The sequence below is a fragment of the Notolabrus celidotus genome, chromosome 3 (assembly GCF_009762535.1).
Source record: "Notolabrus celidotus isolate fNotCel1 chromosome 3, fNotCel1.pri, whole genome shotgun sequence".
NCBI classification, from domain to species: Eukaryota; Metazoa; Chordata; class Actinopteri; order Labriformes; family Labridae; genus Notolabrus; species Notolabrus celidotus.
In genome coordinates, this window is record NC_048274.1 from 1,357,257 (window position 1) to 1,376,211 (window position 18,955).

The 18,955-nt window shown below is 41.1% G+C and overlaps 3 protein-coding genes across 8 annotated transcripts in view; all 3 read left to right on the plus strand.

The window, feature by feature from the left end:
- prc1b (protein regulator of cytokinesis 1b) overlaps positions 1-5,264 on the plus strand; it is an 11,217-nt gene extending 5,953 nt beyond the window's left edge. The window contains exons 13-16 of one of the 6 annotated variants that reach the window (XM_034680611.1): positions 1,173-1,349; positions 1,445-1,479; positions 1,562-1,620; positions 4,610-5,264. In XM_034680611.1, coding sequence (XP_034536502.1) covers positions 1,173-1,349; positions 1,445-1,479; positions 1,562-1,620; positions 4,610-4,695 — 357 coding nt within the window. In that variant the 3' untranslated portion in view covers positions 4,696-5,264. The remainder of the gene's footprint in view (positions 1-1,172; positions 1,350-1,444; positions 1,480-1,561; positions 1,621-4,609) is intronic. The other 5 variants (XM_034680612.1, XM_034680613.1, XM_034680617.1 and 2 more) reach the window with 5 other exon arrangements.
- Positions 5,265-7,085: 1,821 nt separating this feature from the next.
- ptpmt1 (protein tyrosine phosphatase mitochondrial 1) lies at positions 7,086-10,785 on the plus strand. The gene is made up of 4 exons (XM_034680906.1): positions 7,086-7,419; positions 9,180-9,260; positions 9,722-9,913; positions 10,020-10,785. The coding sequence occupies exons 1-4, from the start codon at positions 7,273-7,275 to the stop codon at positions 10,146-10,148; spliced, it is 549 nt and encodes a 182-aa protein (XP_034536797.1). The 5' UTR covers positions 7,086-7,272; the 3' UTR covers positions 10,149-10,785.
- Positions 10,786-12,413: 1,628 nt separating this feature from the next.
- ndufs3 (NADH:ubiquinone oxidoreductase core subunit S3) lies at positions 12,414-18,206 on the plus strand. Its single transcript, XM_034680946.1, has 7 exons — positions 12,414-12,566; positions 12,932-12,997; positions 14,731-14,828; positions 15,038-15,187; positions 15,887-16,012; positions 17,349-17,468; positions 17,929-18,206. Exons 1-7 carry the CDS (start codon positions 12,512-12,514, stop codon positions 18,094-18,096), a joined length of 783 nt encoding a protein of 260 aa, XP_034536837.1. The 5' UTR covers positions 12,414-12,511; the 3' UTR covers positions 18,097-18,206.
- Positions 18,207-18,955: the final 749 nt, after the last annotated feature.

The following is an 18,955-nucleotide window of genomic DNA, read 5'->3' on the forward strand; positions in this document are numbered from 1 at the left end:
GCTGCTTCATCAGCGTCTAATGTCTAACTCTGCAGTTCTGTTTGTGTTTGATGGGTAGAGAGCTCTGACAGAGTTTCTCACGGCGAAGCCTTAGGCGTTTTTCAACCGCAGGAACTTTACCCCGGAACTAGGGACTTTACCCCTGAACTACATGCGTTTCGACCGGAGGAACCAGGGTCTAAATTTAGTTCAGGGGTAGTTAATCTCCCCCTGAAAAGCCCCTGCTTTGGGGTAGTACTTCTCAAAGGTCCTGGGACCTTTCGGCTGAACGTAAATCTACCTGGGACATCAGCCCACGGTCGAAACACAGACAACAATGGGGGCAGAGGAACCTTTTAGTACAGGGTAAAGTAGTTCTGGGGGCTAAAAGACCCTGGAACTCTTGGTCGAAATGCACCTTTATGATAACTCAAAAAGGGTCATTTAGAGCAGGGGTTCCCAAGGTGTGGGTCGGGATCCCCTGGGGGGTTGCGAGACACAAATTGGGGGTAGTGAGATGACTTCAAGAATGTTTTTTTTTTAAGTTATCTAAAAATATTTATTATTATTTTTTGTTTATTTTTTCATGAGTTATTTCTCATGTTTATCTTCCTTTTTGTTTGTAGTGTTAATTATTATTTCTTTATTATTATTATTATTATTATTTTGTATTTATTTATTTTTCTTCTCTTTGTTGGTTTTGTATTACTCATATATAATGTATAATAATATAATATGTAAATTTGACCCTTTATAGTAAAAATAGTAGCTTAACTCAAAATAAAACCTTGAAAATAGTAAATGTAATGAGTTTTCTGCCTTTCTTTTCTCCAGATGACTCCTAAGTTTAGAGTTAGTGAACAGTTAATTATCAAAGCATCAGTAGCAGCAGGTTAATTCATAACAGCACAGGAAACACAGACACATGCTCATGTAGGTAGGGTCATTTTCTGCAGACCAGCTAAATGAAGCCACATTGAATCACTTTGAGGGACACTGGGGGTCGTGAGTCTTTGGCACCTATATTTTTTTGGGGTCATGGGCTGAAAAGTTTGGGAACCCCTGATTTAGAGACTGACAAATGAACATCTGCCATGTTCTGTGCAGAGATATGTGACTGACAGTCGTAACCTTTCAAACTCCTCTCGTTTGTCTCACTCCTCTGATGTGATTCCCCTCTTCTCCTCCTCCAGACTCCATCAGCACGAACTCCCGTCAACAAACCCCCCAACCCCCGACTGAAGGGCTGCGACAAGGAGAATGAGCTCCGGCCGAAGGGGACCCCGCTGAGTGGTGCGTTGCTGAACTCAGCTAGTCCTCAGCCTAACTTCAGCATAACCTCTGTTGCCAGCACATATTCCGAGTTTGTGGTAATTTGAAAATTTCTCTCCAATCTCTCTGCTCTGCATGACGTTCCTCGTGTCCGATGACGACCGGGTGCTAACGATGTAAATTTATATTGTAGAGGGACTTGGTCAACACTGAATCGGTTCAGTCGAGGTGTGTTTGGGATCCTTGAAGCTAAGTGTTAATGTGACTAATCCTCGTGTAACTTGCAGTGATTGCATGCCTTTAATCAAAGCTTTAATTACATGCACAGTGAGAGGAGAATCAGCCCTGCACTGCATGTAAAGCATGAAGGTAAATCTGTGACGCCATGTAGAAGTCCGACTCCTCAGTTTCTTTGCTTCACAGCAGTTATTCTTCTCACTTGATAGCAGCAAATTTAGTGGGTAGTGCAAATAGAGCCTCTCCATTCATTGCTGTCACAATTCAGGTCTCTAAGACTCTGAGATGAGACTCAAAGTTGCAGTTATAGACGCTGCAGTCTCAACAGGATCATGACTCCTTCCTCGACAGATACTGAAAGTTTGCCATTTTTAAGAGTCCCATCACAGACTGCAGATACTTGCACCCTAAACACTTGCCACCTCTGTTTCTTTTCTGATAGAGGCACAGATGTTTCCACTGCATTGTCCTGCATCCTTTCTGCACTGTATTGCACAGATAAGATCTTGCTCTAGTTAACTTTTACCATCCACTAACGAGTCCACCTCAGTGTGACGATGCTGTCTGTGATGGAAAAGTAAAACACATGTCATGTAAAGGTAGTTAAAGGTGCTGGTTAAAGTTTGCAACATCAGCTTCAAGAGACATGGGTACTCAAAGATTTGATCAGATTTGACCTTTTTTGAGCACTTCACAAAAATGAAACCTTGATAGTTTTACCCATGATGCAAACTTTTCCACATAAAGTTTCCCCAGTAATGTTTCTTATCTCTAACGCTGCATTCATGAGCTCATCATGAGTTTCTGAGTTGAGGTGTGTTCACGTGCTTTCAATTCAGAAAGCTGGGTTTAATGCTTCCTGACAGTTTAATCAAGGTGGGATGCTGATAAATTCTAAAATACTGCTTTGAGGCAAATTTGAGTACTTTAACTTGTTGTTAAAGCTGGGGTTGGTTGTCAGATTTAGATCCACTTTTTGTTATACTGGTTAAAATGATCTTTATGTCCTGATGGTGATCAATACATAAAGTGTTCTTAAAAAAGAACGGGGGAAAAAAGCTGCTATCTACAGCCGGAGTAAACCTGGGAAAACACCAACCAATCCCTGCCATCAGGAGCCAATTTATGAAACCAATCAAATCCCGTCCTGCCGTTCTGCCCGCCTCCTGCAAAGCGTACATTTCCCCGGGGTGCACTAGTCCCCGTCTCCTGCCTCTGCTTCCCCTGCCTCTACTGACTGCCCCTCTCGCTCGACCTCAGGCCTGTCCCCTCCTCTAGGCGGAGTCCTGTGGAAATGCTACATTCAAATTCATGCTAGTTTTCTGTGACTCCCAACCCTAGCTTTAAGGGTTAATTACAATTTAAATGTTGACAAATAACTCTTCTAACAAGTCTAGGTCACTCTCTATGTGAACAACAACTAATGGTGATACCATTTTACAAATTACATATGAGCAAAAAGTTGATAAAAAACATTGTTTACCCAACATGTTGATGACGAATACGACTTCAAGCAACTCCCTTCTGTTTGGTCTGTCACACAAAACCCTCCATAAACTTCAACCGGTTCAAAATTCAGCCGCCCGTATCATCACACGCACCGCCTCCATCCACCACATCACACCCATCCTGCAACAGCTCCACTGGCTCCCCATCACACACCGGATCAACTACAAAATACTTCTCCTCACCTTCAAATCCATACACCAGCCAGAAACCTTGGTGTAATCTTAGACTCAGACCTTCATTTCAGCCACATTAAGACAATTACAAAGTCCGCCTACTATCACCTTAAGAACATATCAAGGATTAAAGGACTCATGTCTCAGCAGGATGCAGAAAAACTGGTCCATGCATTTATCTTTAGCAGACTAGACTACTGTAACGGGGTCTTTACAGGACTCCCTAAAAAGTCCATCAGACGGCTGCAGCTCATACAGAATGCTGCTGCTCGAGTCCTAACAAGGACCAACAAAGTAGACCACATCACTCCAGTTCTTAGATCCCTACACTGGCTTCCTGTCTGTCAGAGAATAGACTTTAAAATCCTGCTGATGGTTTATAATGACCTGAATGGTTTAGGCCCAAAATACATTGCTGATCTGCTACTACTTTATGAATCACCTGGACCTCTGAGGTCATCAGGTACTGGTCTGCTTTCAGTCCCTAGAGTCAGAAGGAAACATGGTGAAGCAGCGTTTAGTCATTATGCACCACATATCTGGAACACACTCCCTGAAAGCTGCAGGTCTGCTCCAACTCTCACCTCTTTTAAATCAAAGATTAAGACTTTCTTATTTACCACTGCCTTCCTATCTTAGATTATTTTAACTCACTTTAAATTAATATATTTCTAATTTTCCTTTTCTTTTCTGTTTGATCATATTTGTCATTTTAATTGTGTTCTTTTATGCCTGTCTGAATGTCTCCAATGCTTTTAATGTTTTAATGTAAAGCACATTGAGTTGCCCTCGTGTATGAAATGCGCTATACAAATAAAGCTGCCTTGCCTTGCCTTACACAACCTCGCCCCTCCATATCTCTCTGACCTCCTCCATACTGCCACACCCGTCCTCACCCTCAGTTCCCCAGCTCTGGAACTCTCTCCCACCTGACCTCCGTGATACTGACTCACTCCCACATTTTAAATCCAAACTCAAAACCCATCTGTTTAAACTGGCTTACTCCATCTGACCACAACTCCTCTGTCCATTCACTTAAAACTTTTTAAATTGTGTTTTATTTACTGTTTGTTATTTAAACTCTGTTTGTTTTTAATGTTGTAAGGTGACCTTGAGTGCCAAGAAAGGCGCCTATAAATAAAATGCATTATTATTATTATTGTTATTATTATTATTCAAGATGTCAAGTGGGGAACCAAATTCTTAGCAGAGTTTCTGAGATGTTTCTCCGACTTGAGCATGCGTTCACGTTTCATTTTCCAACTCAGAAACTCGTTTCTCCGATGTGTCCGACACCACACGAATGCAGCATGATCCACACTAACAGCTGTCACAGTGTGTCAGACGCTCAGTGCTCCTCTTTGCTTGTTAGAGTCGTATCTTCATTGTTTTGTCACATTAAACTTGAGTACTCAACCTCTGCTCGTTCATCTCCACAGCGAGACCTGTCCAAAGCCTCCAACGCCAAGATCCAGCACGACATCCTGAACTCCACCTCCACCAACCTCTGACCTCTCCGCTCTGAAGGTCACCGCAGCAGAATCATCGTCGTCCTTTTTAAGTTCTGATTCCCTCCCAAGGGGATGTCTACTTTCCCCTGCGCCCTGCTTTTAAATGTAAATGAAGGTAATAATATATTAAGTGTTACTGGAGATGAACAGAGGAGCAGCTGTGTTCAGATGCTGAGTGTGTGTCACTAAAACGTGTGTGTATCATGAGTTAACCTAACACTACTTTGGCCCTCTGAATGTGTTGATGTGTTAAATGTTGTGGGGATCTTTGACTGCACGTTTAAACTAAAGGAAGTTATGCAATCCGGGGTGACAGGCCAAATGTATTATAAGTACTTTGCACTTTTTTTATTCATGAGATATATCACAGTGCACACTCACTGTTTCATCCAGATCTGTTTTTATATTCGTATGTGTTGTGTATATATTTCTGTATCCACTCTTTCTCTCTGTAGGACTGTTTGACGGTCTGTTAGCTGTTCAAACAGACATTGTGTCAAACCTGATTTTTGCTTTATACTCTGAAAATAGTTCAATCACTTGGAAAAGCTTGTCAAAATATAATAAATGCTTTCTCACTTGACCAAAACTGATCAGTGTATTTTTTCCCCCTCTATATATTTGTTTAAGACAAAAAAAACATCTTTTTAAAAGATGATTGTGAAGATAATAACTTAATTTACTCACATACTTTTGGGCAAGCTTTAGCTTTTTCAATAAAATGTCAGATAACTAATCCTCCGTCACTCTCTCACCTCTGTCTGCACATTCCTGGGATTAGAAGTGTTTGAGGTTTATCTGCTGGACGCTGATGAAGAGAATATAGAGTGAAATAAAGCGGCTAATCTCTGAAAATTAAAGCTAGATTCTTTTGGAGTCACTGAGGATGTGCAAAGCAATATTTCATAAAACATAAAAGGAAGTCAACATAAAAAAACTACCACTTTAATTCAAACTTAATCATCAAGGTAAGGAGAATTAAAGCTGAGTGTTGACAGAAAGTAGTTTAATGTTAATGTTTACCTTTTGGATAAATATTTAACCGCCTCTTTAATTCAATCAGTGTTGGTTACACTGATGTTATCTTATATCTTTGTCTCAGTGGGCTTTGAATTTGTGATGTGACCCTCAGACTTCTGGCTTCTTCTGTTTTCTTTGACTTGTCCCTGTCAGCTGTCGTTCAATGATGAAGTCCTGCACCCAAACTTATCCCTTACTGGTCTTTCTGAGGTTGTCTGTCCATATTTCTAGGCACACAGTTATAAAGTGCTTCACCTGCTTTATAATCTGTGTCTCATCATTTCAACAAATAAATGTTATTATTTTTTATATGTGACTAAGAAAGAGGTAGGTGCTGAATGCAGATGTAAAAATTGAAGTTGGCGTATAATATCAAAAAGTCCTGATTTTAGGGCCAGGTGACAGTTTGAGGGGAAAACATGATACTTGCTCTACAGTTCAAACTGGGTTAAGTAATAAAATAAAAATGTTTGAGACATATTTATTGATTTGAGAACAAAATCCACATTTAAACAAAATATAAACAAGGCAAAAAATGCATTTAAGATGTAAAATCTTAAATAAAATCTGTTAAAAAAAGACCCTGAAATTAAAATAAGATAAATTCTCATCGTACAGGAATGATGTATAATCAGATATTTAATCATAAATCCATACATAAAAATTGTAACAGGTCAATATGATTTAAAAATTAATATAAGGAATTTTCTGGAGTCATATTTTTTTTATTGAAACAGTATGATTTATATATATATATATATATATTTGAACATTTTTATTAGACTCAGCAAACATGTCAAAAAACAACAATGCAGCCATTAGACACAGAGGCAAAACAAAGGCATTTGGAAACACCTAATCCATAGTATGAAAGTAAAAATAAATAAATAAAAGATAATAAAAAAAAACAAGCGAATACATACATACATGCAAAATAATGATAATAGTAAAATAAAAATATTAATAATAAACAAAAAGTTGAATTAATAAATCAAAATAATTGTGGAAATAGTAATTAGAACAATAATAGAAATCCATACAGTAAACTTTAAAGAAAAATAAACAAATAAAATAAAATAATCACAAATCAGCCAATCAGAAAGTCAACAGGTGCCCACCTTATCTGGAAAAGATCAGTTTTTAATCATAATCTCTCAGTTGTACTCTCCATGTGGAACCTTTCCTTCATTGTATTCTTCCACTGTGTGATTGTGGCTGGCTGGGGCCTTAACCAGGAGACTCTTATGATCGTCTTTGTGATTTTATATTTTTAATCAAAAGTAATACAACACTCTATAGCTTGAGACACAGCTATAGAGTGTCAACAAATTAAACAAAAATAAATAATTAAAAAAAAAGTTTAAAAAAAAAACCGATTTTACTTTGAAGGATTCAACCCGGAAGTCCTGTCGTTCCGGAACAAACGGGGAGGAACCGTGAAAGTATTTAAAACATGTGAACCTGTTAACATGTGAGACTTCAAACACACCTCTCAGTAAGGTGAGTAGTCTCAGACAGTAACAGACTCTAAAGTCTCTTTCCTTCAGACTTTAAGAACAGGAAGCTCAGTCATGTCCGGAGCGTTAGCCCGGCTGCTCTTCTACCCGACCTTAGCCTACAATGTCGCCCTGGAGAAGGTCTCCTCACGACGGTGGTTCGACCGAGTGGACGAGACCGTGGTCCTGGGAGCTCTTCCGTTCAGGTCCATGACGAAACAGGTCAGACCGCCTCTCTTAGACCAGTATCCACAGTCCTCTGTCTGCTTCTCTCTCAGTGTAACCAATGAGTGTAACCTACAGGTGAAGTTACCTGGACATTAGAACTTAATACCTGCTGTTTCATGTGCATGGTGATAGTTTCTGTCCTGTTGCAGTCTGACTCTTTAAAGGTCATTTATTTAAATGTACAGTTTTAATTATGGGGAAACAAAATAAGGCGTGAGAGGGAATTATTAATGCTAAGTCTTAATAATTGGGTTATTAAGCCAGAATTATGAAACTGGCTGCAATGACAACATCATTAGAATCAGCTTTATTGACCAAGTATGAAACCTGCACGACATCAGACAAATATGGGATGTTAAACCAGTCTGTGCATATTAGATTTAACTCACAGTTAAAGATGCATTTGCTGTTCAGGGTTATTTTCAGCACTAAATTTGCACCAATGAATGTTAAGGTATCTGATAGCTTCCTTTAACTTTACATGACTGCATCTAAATAGTGCAAAAGTTTGGCCATAGAAGAAGTAAAGACAGGAAGTGATTATTCAAGGTTATTGTTGTATTAAATTACAACAAACTCAGACTTTAGTGATGGATTTATTGCACATGCTATAAGCAGGAATGATGAAATTGGGTGCAGCTCTAACATCAACACCATGTTGAACTGTGAAAACAATAACATGAGGAAATAATGCATGCATGATCAGGATTCGGTTGCAGTGATAACATAATAATAAGATGTTTTTGATATATTTAATAAGTCAAAAGTAGATTAACAAGCAACAGCTATTAGAATAGATGCATCTCTTGAATCAAAAGTCCAAGCTAGGTTTAGCATCTTAAATTCTGAAGGTTTCATGCACAAGGTCTCACGAATTGCAACTGTTACATTCATCCTAATTCAATTCAATTCAAAACCTTTATTTATTCTCAAAAACACATTTAGGTTTCCCTCATTTCCAATGTCGTGGAGATCACAGGCACATCAGAAATAACAAACAAACACACAATCACTCACAAAACAATAGATGAATCAAAACAGATATAATTTGAGACACAGTGGTCTGAGATCAAAGTCTTAAACTCTGCAAGAGAGTGGGAATGGATATCAACTTTAAAGTCTGTTGTAGGGTATTCCATGATTTAGGGGCATCAGTGGAAAATGCTGATCTACCCAGCTCAGTGTAAACTTGAGGGTCTTTCAGAATGAGCCAATCAGAAGAAAGAGTCTTTGAGGAAAAATAAAGCCTGTTGATTTTATACACAGTTAAGTAATTTCATAAGTCTCTAGTGATCACAGAAAGTTGTTTCTGTCACTTAAATTATTCCATAATCGCCATAAAGGCATTAATTTCATGTGGATCCTCCTCTCTAACTCACATGAATGCAACTTAAATGTTATAGCAACTTCACTGAAATGGGAAAAATATGTTTAACTCATGAAAACGTGAACAAAACTCATGATTAAAGTCATCAAAGAAAAATAGTGATCACCCTCTCTCTCCTACTCCAAACTAAAGATAACAGGTGTCTTAAAAGACCATAAGACCTGATATTTACCTAATCAATGTGACCACACAATAAACCACATCATAAACAAACAACACAAATATACAAACAATAACCTAACCCTCAGGAAACAGATACTACAGATAATTCATGGCTCCAACACACGTCATATAAACATTGTGATTGCATTGATTTGAAAGAACCTCTGACTCTGACTCTGTCCTCCTTCCTGTTCTTGTGTTGAAGCTGGTGGAAGCAGAAAACGTGCGAGGAGTCATCACCATGAACGAGATGTACGAGACCAAATATTTCTGCAACACAGCCGAGGTGAGATTACTTCACTTTTCCCTCCAGTCAAGATCAGGAACTCACATGAGTATCTAACAGGAAATAAAATGTGACCCAACAGAAGCTTCAAGATAACTGGAATGTTATCAGTCTTTGCAGAAATGCTATAATTAGCTTTTTTAAAACTCTATATCTTTATCATATATCACAGAAAACTGGATGTCTTTGTTTTATGGACTTAAAAAGCAATCTGAAGATGTAGTCTTGTGTTCTGGGACATGTTTCACTTTTTCTGTTGCATTACTTTACAACATAATGTGAGATGATCCTGTTATAAAATCATTGTGAGGTGCAGCTATGGATTGTTTTGACTGGACGTGACACTGAAACACCACAGAGTTGTAAATGCAAACATAACGCTATGCTTAGAGCTGCTTAGATAGAGACTGTAACCCTTTAGCACAGACAGGCTGACGTTGTTTTGATGTGTTCTGCTGCAGGAGTGGCAGGTTGCAGGGGTGGAGCAGCTGAGGTTGAGTACGGTGGATCTCACCGGCGTTCCCTCTCTGGAGAACTTGCACCGAGGCGTGGAGTTTGCGCTGCAGCACCGTGAGCAGGGGAACAGCGTGTACGTTCACTGCAAGGCAGGACGCTCCCGCAGCGCCACACTGGCTGCTGCGTACCTCATCAAGGTCAGTTTATCGTCTTCCTGTTGCACTCTTTTACACGTACTTTAGATAAAGAGGGCTCATTTTAATTTCTAACCTGTTAAATTAATGAAACTGGTTCCTCTCACAGTTACACTGCTGGACTCCCGAGGAGGCCTGTCAGAAGCTGGCATCTGTTCGACCGCACATCCTGGTGCGCTCTGCTCAGCTGGAGATGCTGAGGAAATACTACGAGCAGGTGTGCGAACAGTCCAGCTGAGAGAGCGAAGCTGAGGGTCCAACCTCAGATCATCATTTCCTCATTAGACGGATGACTGGACGGAACAAATCCTCCATATCTTTGTGTTTACTCACTGAAGAGAATGCCAGCAGATGCTTTTCTCCATTCTTAATGAAAACAAGTTCAAGTTTATTTACTGGGTAAAGACTGACTTCCATGATTTGATTAAAGTCATATCTGCTTCCAAAGAAAAGTCAGTTTCTCCAGGGAATCTTTTTAGAGATTTGTTTAAATCTCATCAAACAAAATCGCAGCTTCTGTCCTTTATGTGCCTGACCAGCAGATTTCCTTCTCGTTCTTTGAGTTCTTAAAGCTCAGAATTATGTGGAAGGAATGTAAACACTTGGAAACTTTTTAAAACCTCTGAACCTTAGAAGAGTTTGATTACTCCACAGGTCGCTCTGTTCCAGCTTTGCAAAAACCCTTTGCAACACGGTTCATGATGAAAACCATCAAAACACTCTATTTAATGGTTGCAGGGTGTGGGGTGAAGTCTGAGTGCTGAGGCACACAGAGAAGGAGATGTTTCATTTCATAGTTTAGTATGAATGGTTGCTGTGTGTACATGTTTTATTTAACAGAAGACTTTGATTTTAAATAAAACTTGTGAGATAAATACAGTCTGGTGGTCTTTTCTTTTCAATATGTGCAGCTATATGTTGATCCATGTACATGCAGCTGTTCTGATCTTACAGGATTGATTAAGACGATAATCTGACGGCAAAGCTCTGCTTGTTCAAATCCATTTCAGCCAGAGATTAAAAGGAGCCAAGTCCACGCTTTAGGAAGTGCAATCAAGTGAAAGACCAGAACCTGAAAGCCACTTTGACCATTAACTTCGTTTCAATCAATCTTTATTCATACAGCACCAAATCCCAACATACGTTCTCCTCAGACCCTTTCCAAACAGAGCAGGTCTAGACCGTACTCTATGTTCTATTACTAACAAAGACCCAACATCAAGACTGGATCAGATCCAGTCCCATCTTACAGATAGGACTCAGTCTGATCTCATCTTAATCCACCATGAGCAGAGCACTTTGCAGCATTTAGCAAGTTACAGTGGCAAGGACAAACTTGCCTCCAGCAGGACCAGACTCATGTTAGACACACATCTGCTGAGATCGAGTTGGAGAGAGGGATAGAGGGAGATGAAGAAGAGAAAGAAAGAAAGAAAGAAAGAAGAAAAGAAAGGATGAATAACAGACCCCAAAAAAGAATATACGGCAGAGATCCAGAGGAACCTACGAGACAAGGGAGCTCAGGGACTCCAGAAAGGTCTAAGAAAAGAGAGGGAGACCAGAGGAAAGACAAAGAGGAGAATAAATGGTGAAGGAATGAAGAAAGGAATGGATGGGATAAGAAAAGGAGACATAAAGGATGAAGAAAGAAAGAAGTATGGAATGAAAGAAAGAAAGAAAGAAGAAATAAAAAAGGAAAAAAGAGAAAGAAGTAAAGAAAGCATGAAAGCAGAAATGAAAGAAAGAAAGAAAGAAAGAAAGAAAGGATGAATAACAGACCCCAAAAAGGAATCTACAGCAGAGATCCAGAGGAACCTACGAGACAAGGGAGCTCAGGGACTCCAGAAAGGTCTATGGTTATTAACTTTAATGGGACAGGAAGAGTTAAAGTGAGAGACAGGCAGAGAGAGGAGAGAGAGGGAAAGACAGGATCCCAGTGTGGCAGTCTAAGCCTATAGCAGCATAACTAAGACCTGGTCCAAGCCTGATCCAGCTCTAACTATAAGCTTTATCAAAAAGGAAAGTTTGAAGCCTACTCTTAAAAGTAGAGAGGGTGTCTGCCTCCCGGACCTTGACTGGTGGATGATTCCAAAGGAAAGGGGCCTGATATCTGAAGGTTCTACCTCCCAGCAGGACCAGACTTATGTTAGACACACCTCTGCTGAGATCCTGTTGGAGAGAGGGAGAGAGGGAGATGAAGAGAGAGAGAGATGATAGTGGGGAGATGGATAGTAGGAGTTGTAGCAGCTGGAGTCTGGCACGTCCACAGCAGTAGGCTGTCAGTTTTGTGTATATGTGATGTGTTAGTTGGTGGAGTTTGTTACAATACAAGGGGCATCATTTGAAATCTTGCCTAGGTCACCAAGACAGTCAGGGCCGACTCTGAAATTATATTATGAAAAATCTTCTGATTTAAAAGCTTCAGTTTCTAAAAAAGAAGTCTTGAATGTCTAATTTCCATTCCTACTTTAATACATTGAACTATGAGCTTCAATTTAGAAGCACGTTTTGTATTTACATCCTTATAACAGATTCCTCCTCCGACCAGCAGGGGGCGATAGAGGACCAACAGTCTGTTTCTCTGCAGACAGCAGATCCAACATGGCGGCCTCGTTTATGCGGTTTGTCCGCGGAGGACTTGGAAGGAGTTATAACAGTAAGAAGACTCTAATCTCACATTAATTACATGTATCTGTTTATCACAGGGTGCTTTCTGGTTCTGTTTACATCCACTCCTCTTTTAAATCGACGCTGTCTCATTTATAATCATCAAATGTTTCCTGTTTGACCTTCGAGCTAGCTAATGCTAACGTTAGCCTCCAGTGGTTTGAATAACAGGCTTCATGAACACGTTCTGCTCATTAATGGACTTTAGTAAGACAACATTAAGACACAGCTATGTTCTCAGAGAGGATACCAGACTTACTTTCCTTTGACTGACTCTGTGTTTTGTGTATATAATGTTAGTTAACGTGCAGCTCAGGTGTCTGTGGTGTGTTTACACTCCTCTGTTTTTTACAGTTGCAAAGACTTCATGTCTCCTCCAGCAGCAGGCCAGGCTGCAGAGCACCACCACTGAGACAGCCCGTGAGTACACTCCAACTGATGCTGCAGACATGGCTTTTATAAGTTAGCTCAATGATCTCTCTCCAAACCAAGCTTGTTCCAGATATTTCCACCCAGGCAGGATTAGAACTTATATAACATATTTGGCTGCTGAATTGTGCCTCCAAAGCTGAGACTTAAAGCTGCTGTTGGTAGTCACAGAGTAAACATCTGTTGAGAGAGAGGGACTTCGAATGTCAACACTATCCCTCCCAACCAGATTTCCTCTTGGCCCCCCAACACAGATCGGCGTGTGCAGCCATGATAGTGCCGGACTCATAACCAATCAGAGGATGTATAGGGGACACCCCTTAACCAATCAGGACAGAGGATTGGAGATTAGCTATGATTGGTCCGTCATAACGGGAACAAGGGGAATATTAACATTGCTTAAAACAAAGGCATTGGAAAACGCAGGGATTTTGCAGCAGTCTCAAATTACTCCACTTACCGATGAGTACAGATCGGCATTATGACCTTTTCTCCAAACCCAGCAGAAAAAAAGTAACATATTTTACACCATTCCTACCAACAGCAGCTTTAACCGTGTTTCAAGTCAGGTAACGCACATCTAAAAGTGACAGAATCAGGTCTCAGTGATGGGTCCTGTGCATATATTGTATAAATATGGACGTAGTATCCGTGACGTCACCCATCTGTTTCTGAACGCCATTTTGAAGCCAATCGGCTGCGGCAGCCATATTGCTTCTGTCGAGCCAGTGTGACGTAAAGAGGCGGGCTTTGAGCCTCCTAGCCAATAGCTGCAGTGTTCCTGCAGGCAGCTGTGCCTCTCATTGGAAGACTAGTAATCTCAATATCTTCGAAATTGCTGAATTAGAAAAAATTCACCCCCCCTCACAGTGATAGGACATCGAGAAATGAGCTGTCCAGACTACACTCATCTTTTGTACCAGGCTGTAAACATGTTTATTAATGCTGCAAAGATCGTCTTTTTCCCATTCGTGTGTATGTGACGTCCGGTACTTTCGGAGCCAGCCTCAAGCGGATCCTCGATGAACTGCAGCTTTTAACACTTCCGCATTGATTCATATTTTTAGACCGGAGGTTGCCGCTTGGTCCTGTGTGATGAAGGGGATGGTAACAGAGAGAAAGCTTATAAGCATACAAATACATCTGAGGGAGCCTTTAGATATGACATGTAATGTAAACAGGTGCAAAGGAACCCTTTTCATGTCCTCCTACCTGGCCTTAACTTTCACCACGGTCAGGTCTTACAGCTATAGTTAGTATTTATGGGAGTCTCAGGCAAAAATACTATTGGATAGTCACTGATAACTATTCACAAATATTCAATTAGGTAATTATTAGAAATGACATCACACGCTCAGTAAAAAGTCTTTGTCCTGCAGCTAAGATGTAATTTTAGATCCATATAGTCAGAGCAGTCTGCTGAATACTTTGTGCTTTAACAGCCATTGATCATGAATATGTGGCTCTGTGACTGTAACCTTAAATCAGAGGTACAAATTTGATCCTCACTGACTTTAATAAATGTAAGTTAAGAAACTGTTGATATAAAGGCTGACTGGAGGAATCATTATTTTCTCATTGCCCCATCAGTCTCAAAATGTCAGGTACAGCCGTGTCAGACTGAATCTCAGTGTTCTGTTAACGTGGAGCACAACGCTTTAGAAACTAGTGATCACCGTGTTACTGACTTCTCATGGACCTCGTCTCTCCTCCGTCCTCTGCAGCCACCGTCAGGCCCAAGGATGCCGTCACTCACAACCAGCTGACAGTGTTCGGGGAGTACGTGTCAGAGATGATGCCCAAATACGTCCAGCAGGTCCAGGTCGGTAATCTTCCTCTTAAATGACGGAGAAAGTTTTAGTGAGCATGATTTAATGTTTGTGAGCATAATGAATGTTTAAGTCAGCTAAGATGCCTCAGTTATTTAAAAGCTAGTTGTCTGCAGAATCAGGCTGACACAAGTGAAGTAATCTCATTGGTGACGATGACAGACCTGCAGATGTCTTTAAAGGTGTGTTGGTTTGTGCGTAGGTGACCTGTTATAACGAGCTGGAGGTGATGATCCACCCTGATGGAGTCATCCCTGTACTGACCTTCATGAGGGACCACACCAACGCTCAGTTCAGGAACATGATCGACCTGACAGCTGTCGACATCCCGTCACGGCAGAACCGCTTTGAGGTAACTGTCATGACTTTTTAAGACACAAAATGATCGAACTGTGAAGAGAATCCAGCCGTAAGACGGAAGTACTGAGATATATCTGACTGTTTCTCTCTCTGGAGTAAATAAAACATGATGACTGTGATTTTAATGAATGCCTGAAGCTACTCTGTAACAATCATGAGCTTTAATTTCACACTGAACTACCAGTTCTTCTAGGACTGGTTGATGCTCACACTCTCCCCTTAAAGCTCCTGTGAGGAGTTTTTGAGTGGTAATGAAATGGACTGAAATGAACAGTGATGCCTCTTTATGACCAAGAAAAGCAAACAAGATTGTTTGAAAAGGCATTGATCATTTCTGTTTTGTTATTTTAAAGCCTGAATCGCTGTGAGAGGGTAGGTGTCAGATGAGGTGATTGACAGCATGTCAAGAAAAACCCTTTTTCTGCAGTAAATATTCTTAATGAGTGAAATAGTTGACTGTTAGTTGAAAGCAGGAGGAGATAACATCATTTACAGATGTACGGGACAAAATAAGCAAGATCACTTAGTCCACAGGGGGGCGCCAAAGTCAACACAAACAGAAAGTTCCTCACAGGAGCTTTAAAGTCCTGTTTTATGGTCACATTTAAACAAAGATAATCGGAGATTCATATGGTCTCATAAAGCTGTCTGAATGCCTTCGTTGTGATTAATTATGTCTGCTGCTTCACAGATCGTTTACAGTCTGATGTCTCTACGCTACAACACTCGAATCCGCATAAAGACGTACACGGACGAGTTAACACCCGTGGACTCTGCGGTGTCGGTCCACAAGGCTGCCAACTGGTACGAGAGGGAGGTGAGTCCAAGCATGCAGGACCAGGACCAAGATTTGTGACACTGTTTACTTAGCTGTGACTCAAAAAGATGAAACAGGGGCACAAATACACTTCTGAATGTGCAGGACCTCACGTAGAGGACTGCTTTAAATCTGGGCAGAGCAGCGTACAGACCAGGAACGGACAGATTTGAAGTTGTGGGACGTTTAGACTGCTGACTTCTACCATTTTTATTCTCTGCTTTACCTTTTGGGCAGACATGGGCCCCTTTAAGATATTTTGGGCTTAAATGACTTTAACATACAAAAAAGCTTTCAAACTGCCCCACTAGATAACTTCAACCTACAGCTATGAAACAGGCTGTGAAGAACCTTCAGGGCAGTGAGTCTCTGCATGACTAAAAGCATCATTTTAAGTGTCCACAAACTTTACATATACCGGTTATGACATTCAGAGCCTCTCCCTGGCAAAACAAAAACATGACGAGGTAGAGACGGGTGCTGAGATCTGGTGTTTTTTGGTTTCCAAAAGCACTGTGCAGCTCAACCGGGACTACTCTCTGTATTCAGCGTTAACAATAAGATAAGATAAGATAAGATAAGATAAGATATTACTTTATTGATCCCCCAGGGGGGAAATTCAGTTGTTACAGCAACCCAGACATAAGTACAATCAAGAAAGAAGTTTCAATAAGTACAAAATAAGATAAAAAAGTGGTCAGTGGTCAGCATGGTGCAGTCTGTGGCCTCCATTACTGTTCAACAGTCTGATGGTGGTGGGCACAAAGGAGCGCCTGAAGCGTTCAGTCTTGCACCGTGGTGGAATGATGCGCTGACTGAACGAGCTCCCCATCAGCCACAGCTCATCATGGAGAGGGTGAGAGGGGTTGTCCAGGATGGCTCTCAGTTTGTCCATCAACCTCCTCTCAGCCACTGACTCCAGACAATATGTGGGCTGGTCCCTTAAATACAGCACTGCTCTCTTCTGTCATTGATTCTGATAACATAGTTTTATCAACAAGTTGCTCCTGACTTCACCCCGTACATTTTGGAAGCACTCGTCTCCACTTTGAATCAGCACGAGCATGAGAAAGGTGTCATCTTTCTGTGTTCAGCTGAGAGAGGAGTTCAGGGGTTGGTAGATATCAGCAAAAGAATAAAAGCAGGATGAAGAGTTGTATTACACCAAACAGAGAGGGTCAGTGCTTATGTTCTGGGCCACTCTAGAATGCAGCATCCTTTACTGTAAGCATTCAAACTCATGCCAGCTGATGAAATCCAGATCTAAAATCCCAGAACTCTCTTCTCACAGATACAAATAGAGGATCTATGTGTGCTAACGTGTGTGTTTCTGCAGGTATGGGACATGTTCGGTGTGTTCTTCGCCAACCACCCGGACCTGAGGCGCATCCTCACAGACTACGGTTTCGAGGGTCACCCCTTCAGGAAGGACTTCCCCCTCTCTGGATACGTGGAGGTGAGCTCGTCCGGCCTCCTTCAGCGTCATCATCAGCGTGTTATTCATTCGTGTCGTTCTAAAAATAAACATGTTGGCAGGATGTCAGTGAGACCGGTGGGAGGGAAGCTGTGCCCTGACGTTAAGGATGTGAACCTCTGTTTGTTTTTCACTCCTTTATTTATCGAGCTCGTGATAATGAGTTCAGGGATCCCTCAAGCTTTGAGAAATCCTTTTTAAGTTTGAGCCAAGAAAGAATCATTTCAGAGGCGGCTTCGATTTCCTCAAAGGCTGAATAATGAATCTGCTTTTTAAAAATGCATCATGTGGTCCGGACATCATCACGAGAATGACTCAGTGATGTTCTTTAATTGGCACATTTCCATTTCTTCAGCCTTTGAGATGTTTTAATAATCGGAACCTCAGATACACTCAGACTTAAGATTTAAAGATGAGCTAACAGAGCGCGTTCCCTCCTCAGGTGCGTTACGATGACGAGATGAAGCGTGTGGTGGCCGAGCCCGTCGAGCTGTCGCAGGAGTTCAGGAAGTTTGACCTGAACACACCCTGGGAGGTTTTCCCCGCACACAGGGAGTCCAAAGAGGCCCCGGCTAAACTGGAGGCTGGAGAGGCCCCTGAGAAGAAATAATGCCCCCGTGTTTCATCACCAGATCTGTCTGAGTCATTTTGGGATCCCCAAACCCACCTGAACAAACCCACTTGAAATATTTATGTAAATAAAAACAACCTTAAAAGAGATTTTCTGTGGAGAGGTGTTTTATTCAAGACTGAAACATTCCCAATGAGACCAAGAAAGCTGGTACACTCTTTATTTACTTGTTTGCATGTGTGTTAATCAGCCAGTTTAAGTAAATCAGGAGTTTAATGCTCTTAGGTTTCTGTAGTGAATAAAAGATACAAGAACATGATGCTGATTTTCACAACCTACGTCTGTTGAAAAGCCTTCAAGTTACAGTGGCAAGGACAAACTTCCTTTAACAGGCAGAAACCTCCAGCAGGACCAGACTCATGTTAGACACACATCTGCTGAGACCGTGTTGGAGAGAGGGATAGAGGGAGATGAAGAGAGAGAGAGAGATGATAGTGGGGAGACGGATAGTAGTAGTTGTAGCAGCTGGAGTCTGGCACGTCCACAGCAGCAGAGATCCAGAGGAACCTACGAGACAAGGGAGCTCAGGGACTCCAGAAAGGTCTATGGTTAGTAACTTTAATGGGACAGGAAGAGTTAAAGTGAGAGACAGGCAGAGAGGAGAGAGAGGGAAAGACAGGATCCCAGTGTGTCAGTCTAAGCCTATAGCAGCATAACTAAGACCTGGTCCAAGCCTGATCCAGCTCTAACTATAAGCTTTATCAAAAAGGAAAGAAGAGAAAGAATTAAAGCTATTTCTCTCTCTCTCTATTTCTCTCTCTCTCTATTTCTCTCTATTTCTCTCTCTCTCTCTCTATTTCTCTCTCTCTCTCTCTCTCTATTTCTCTCTCTCTCTCTA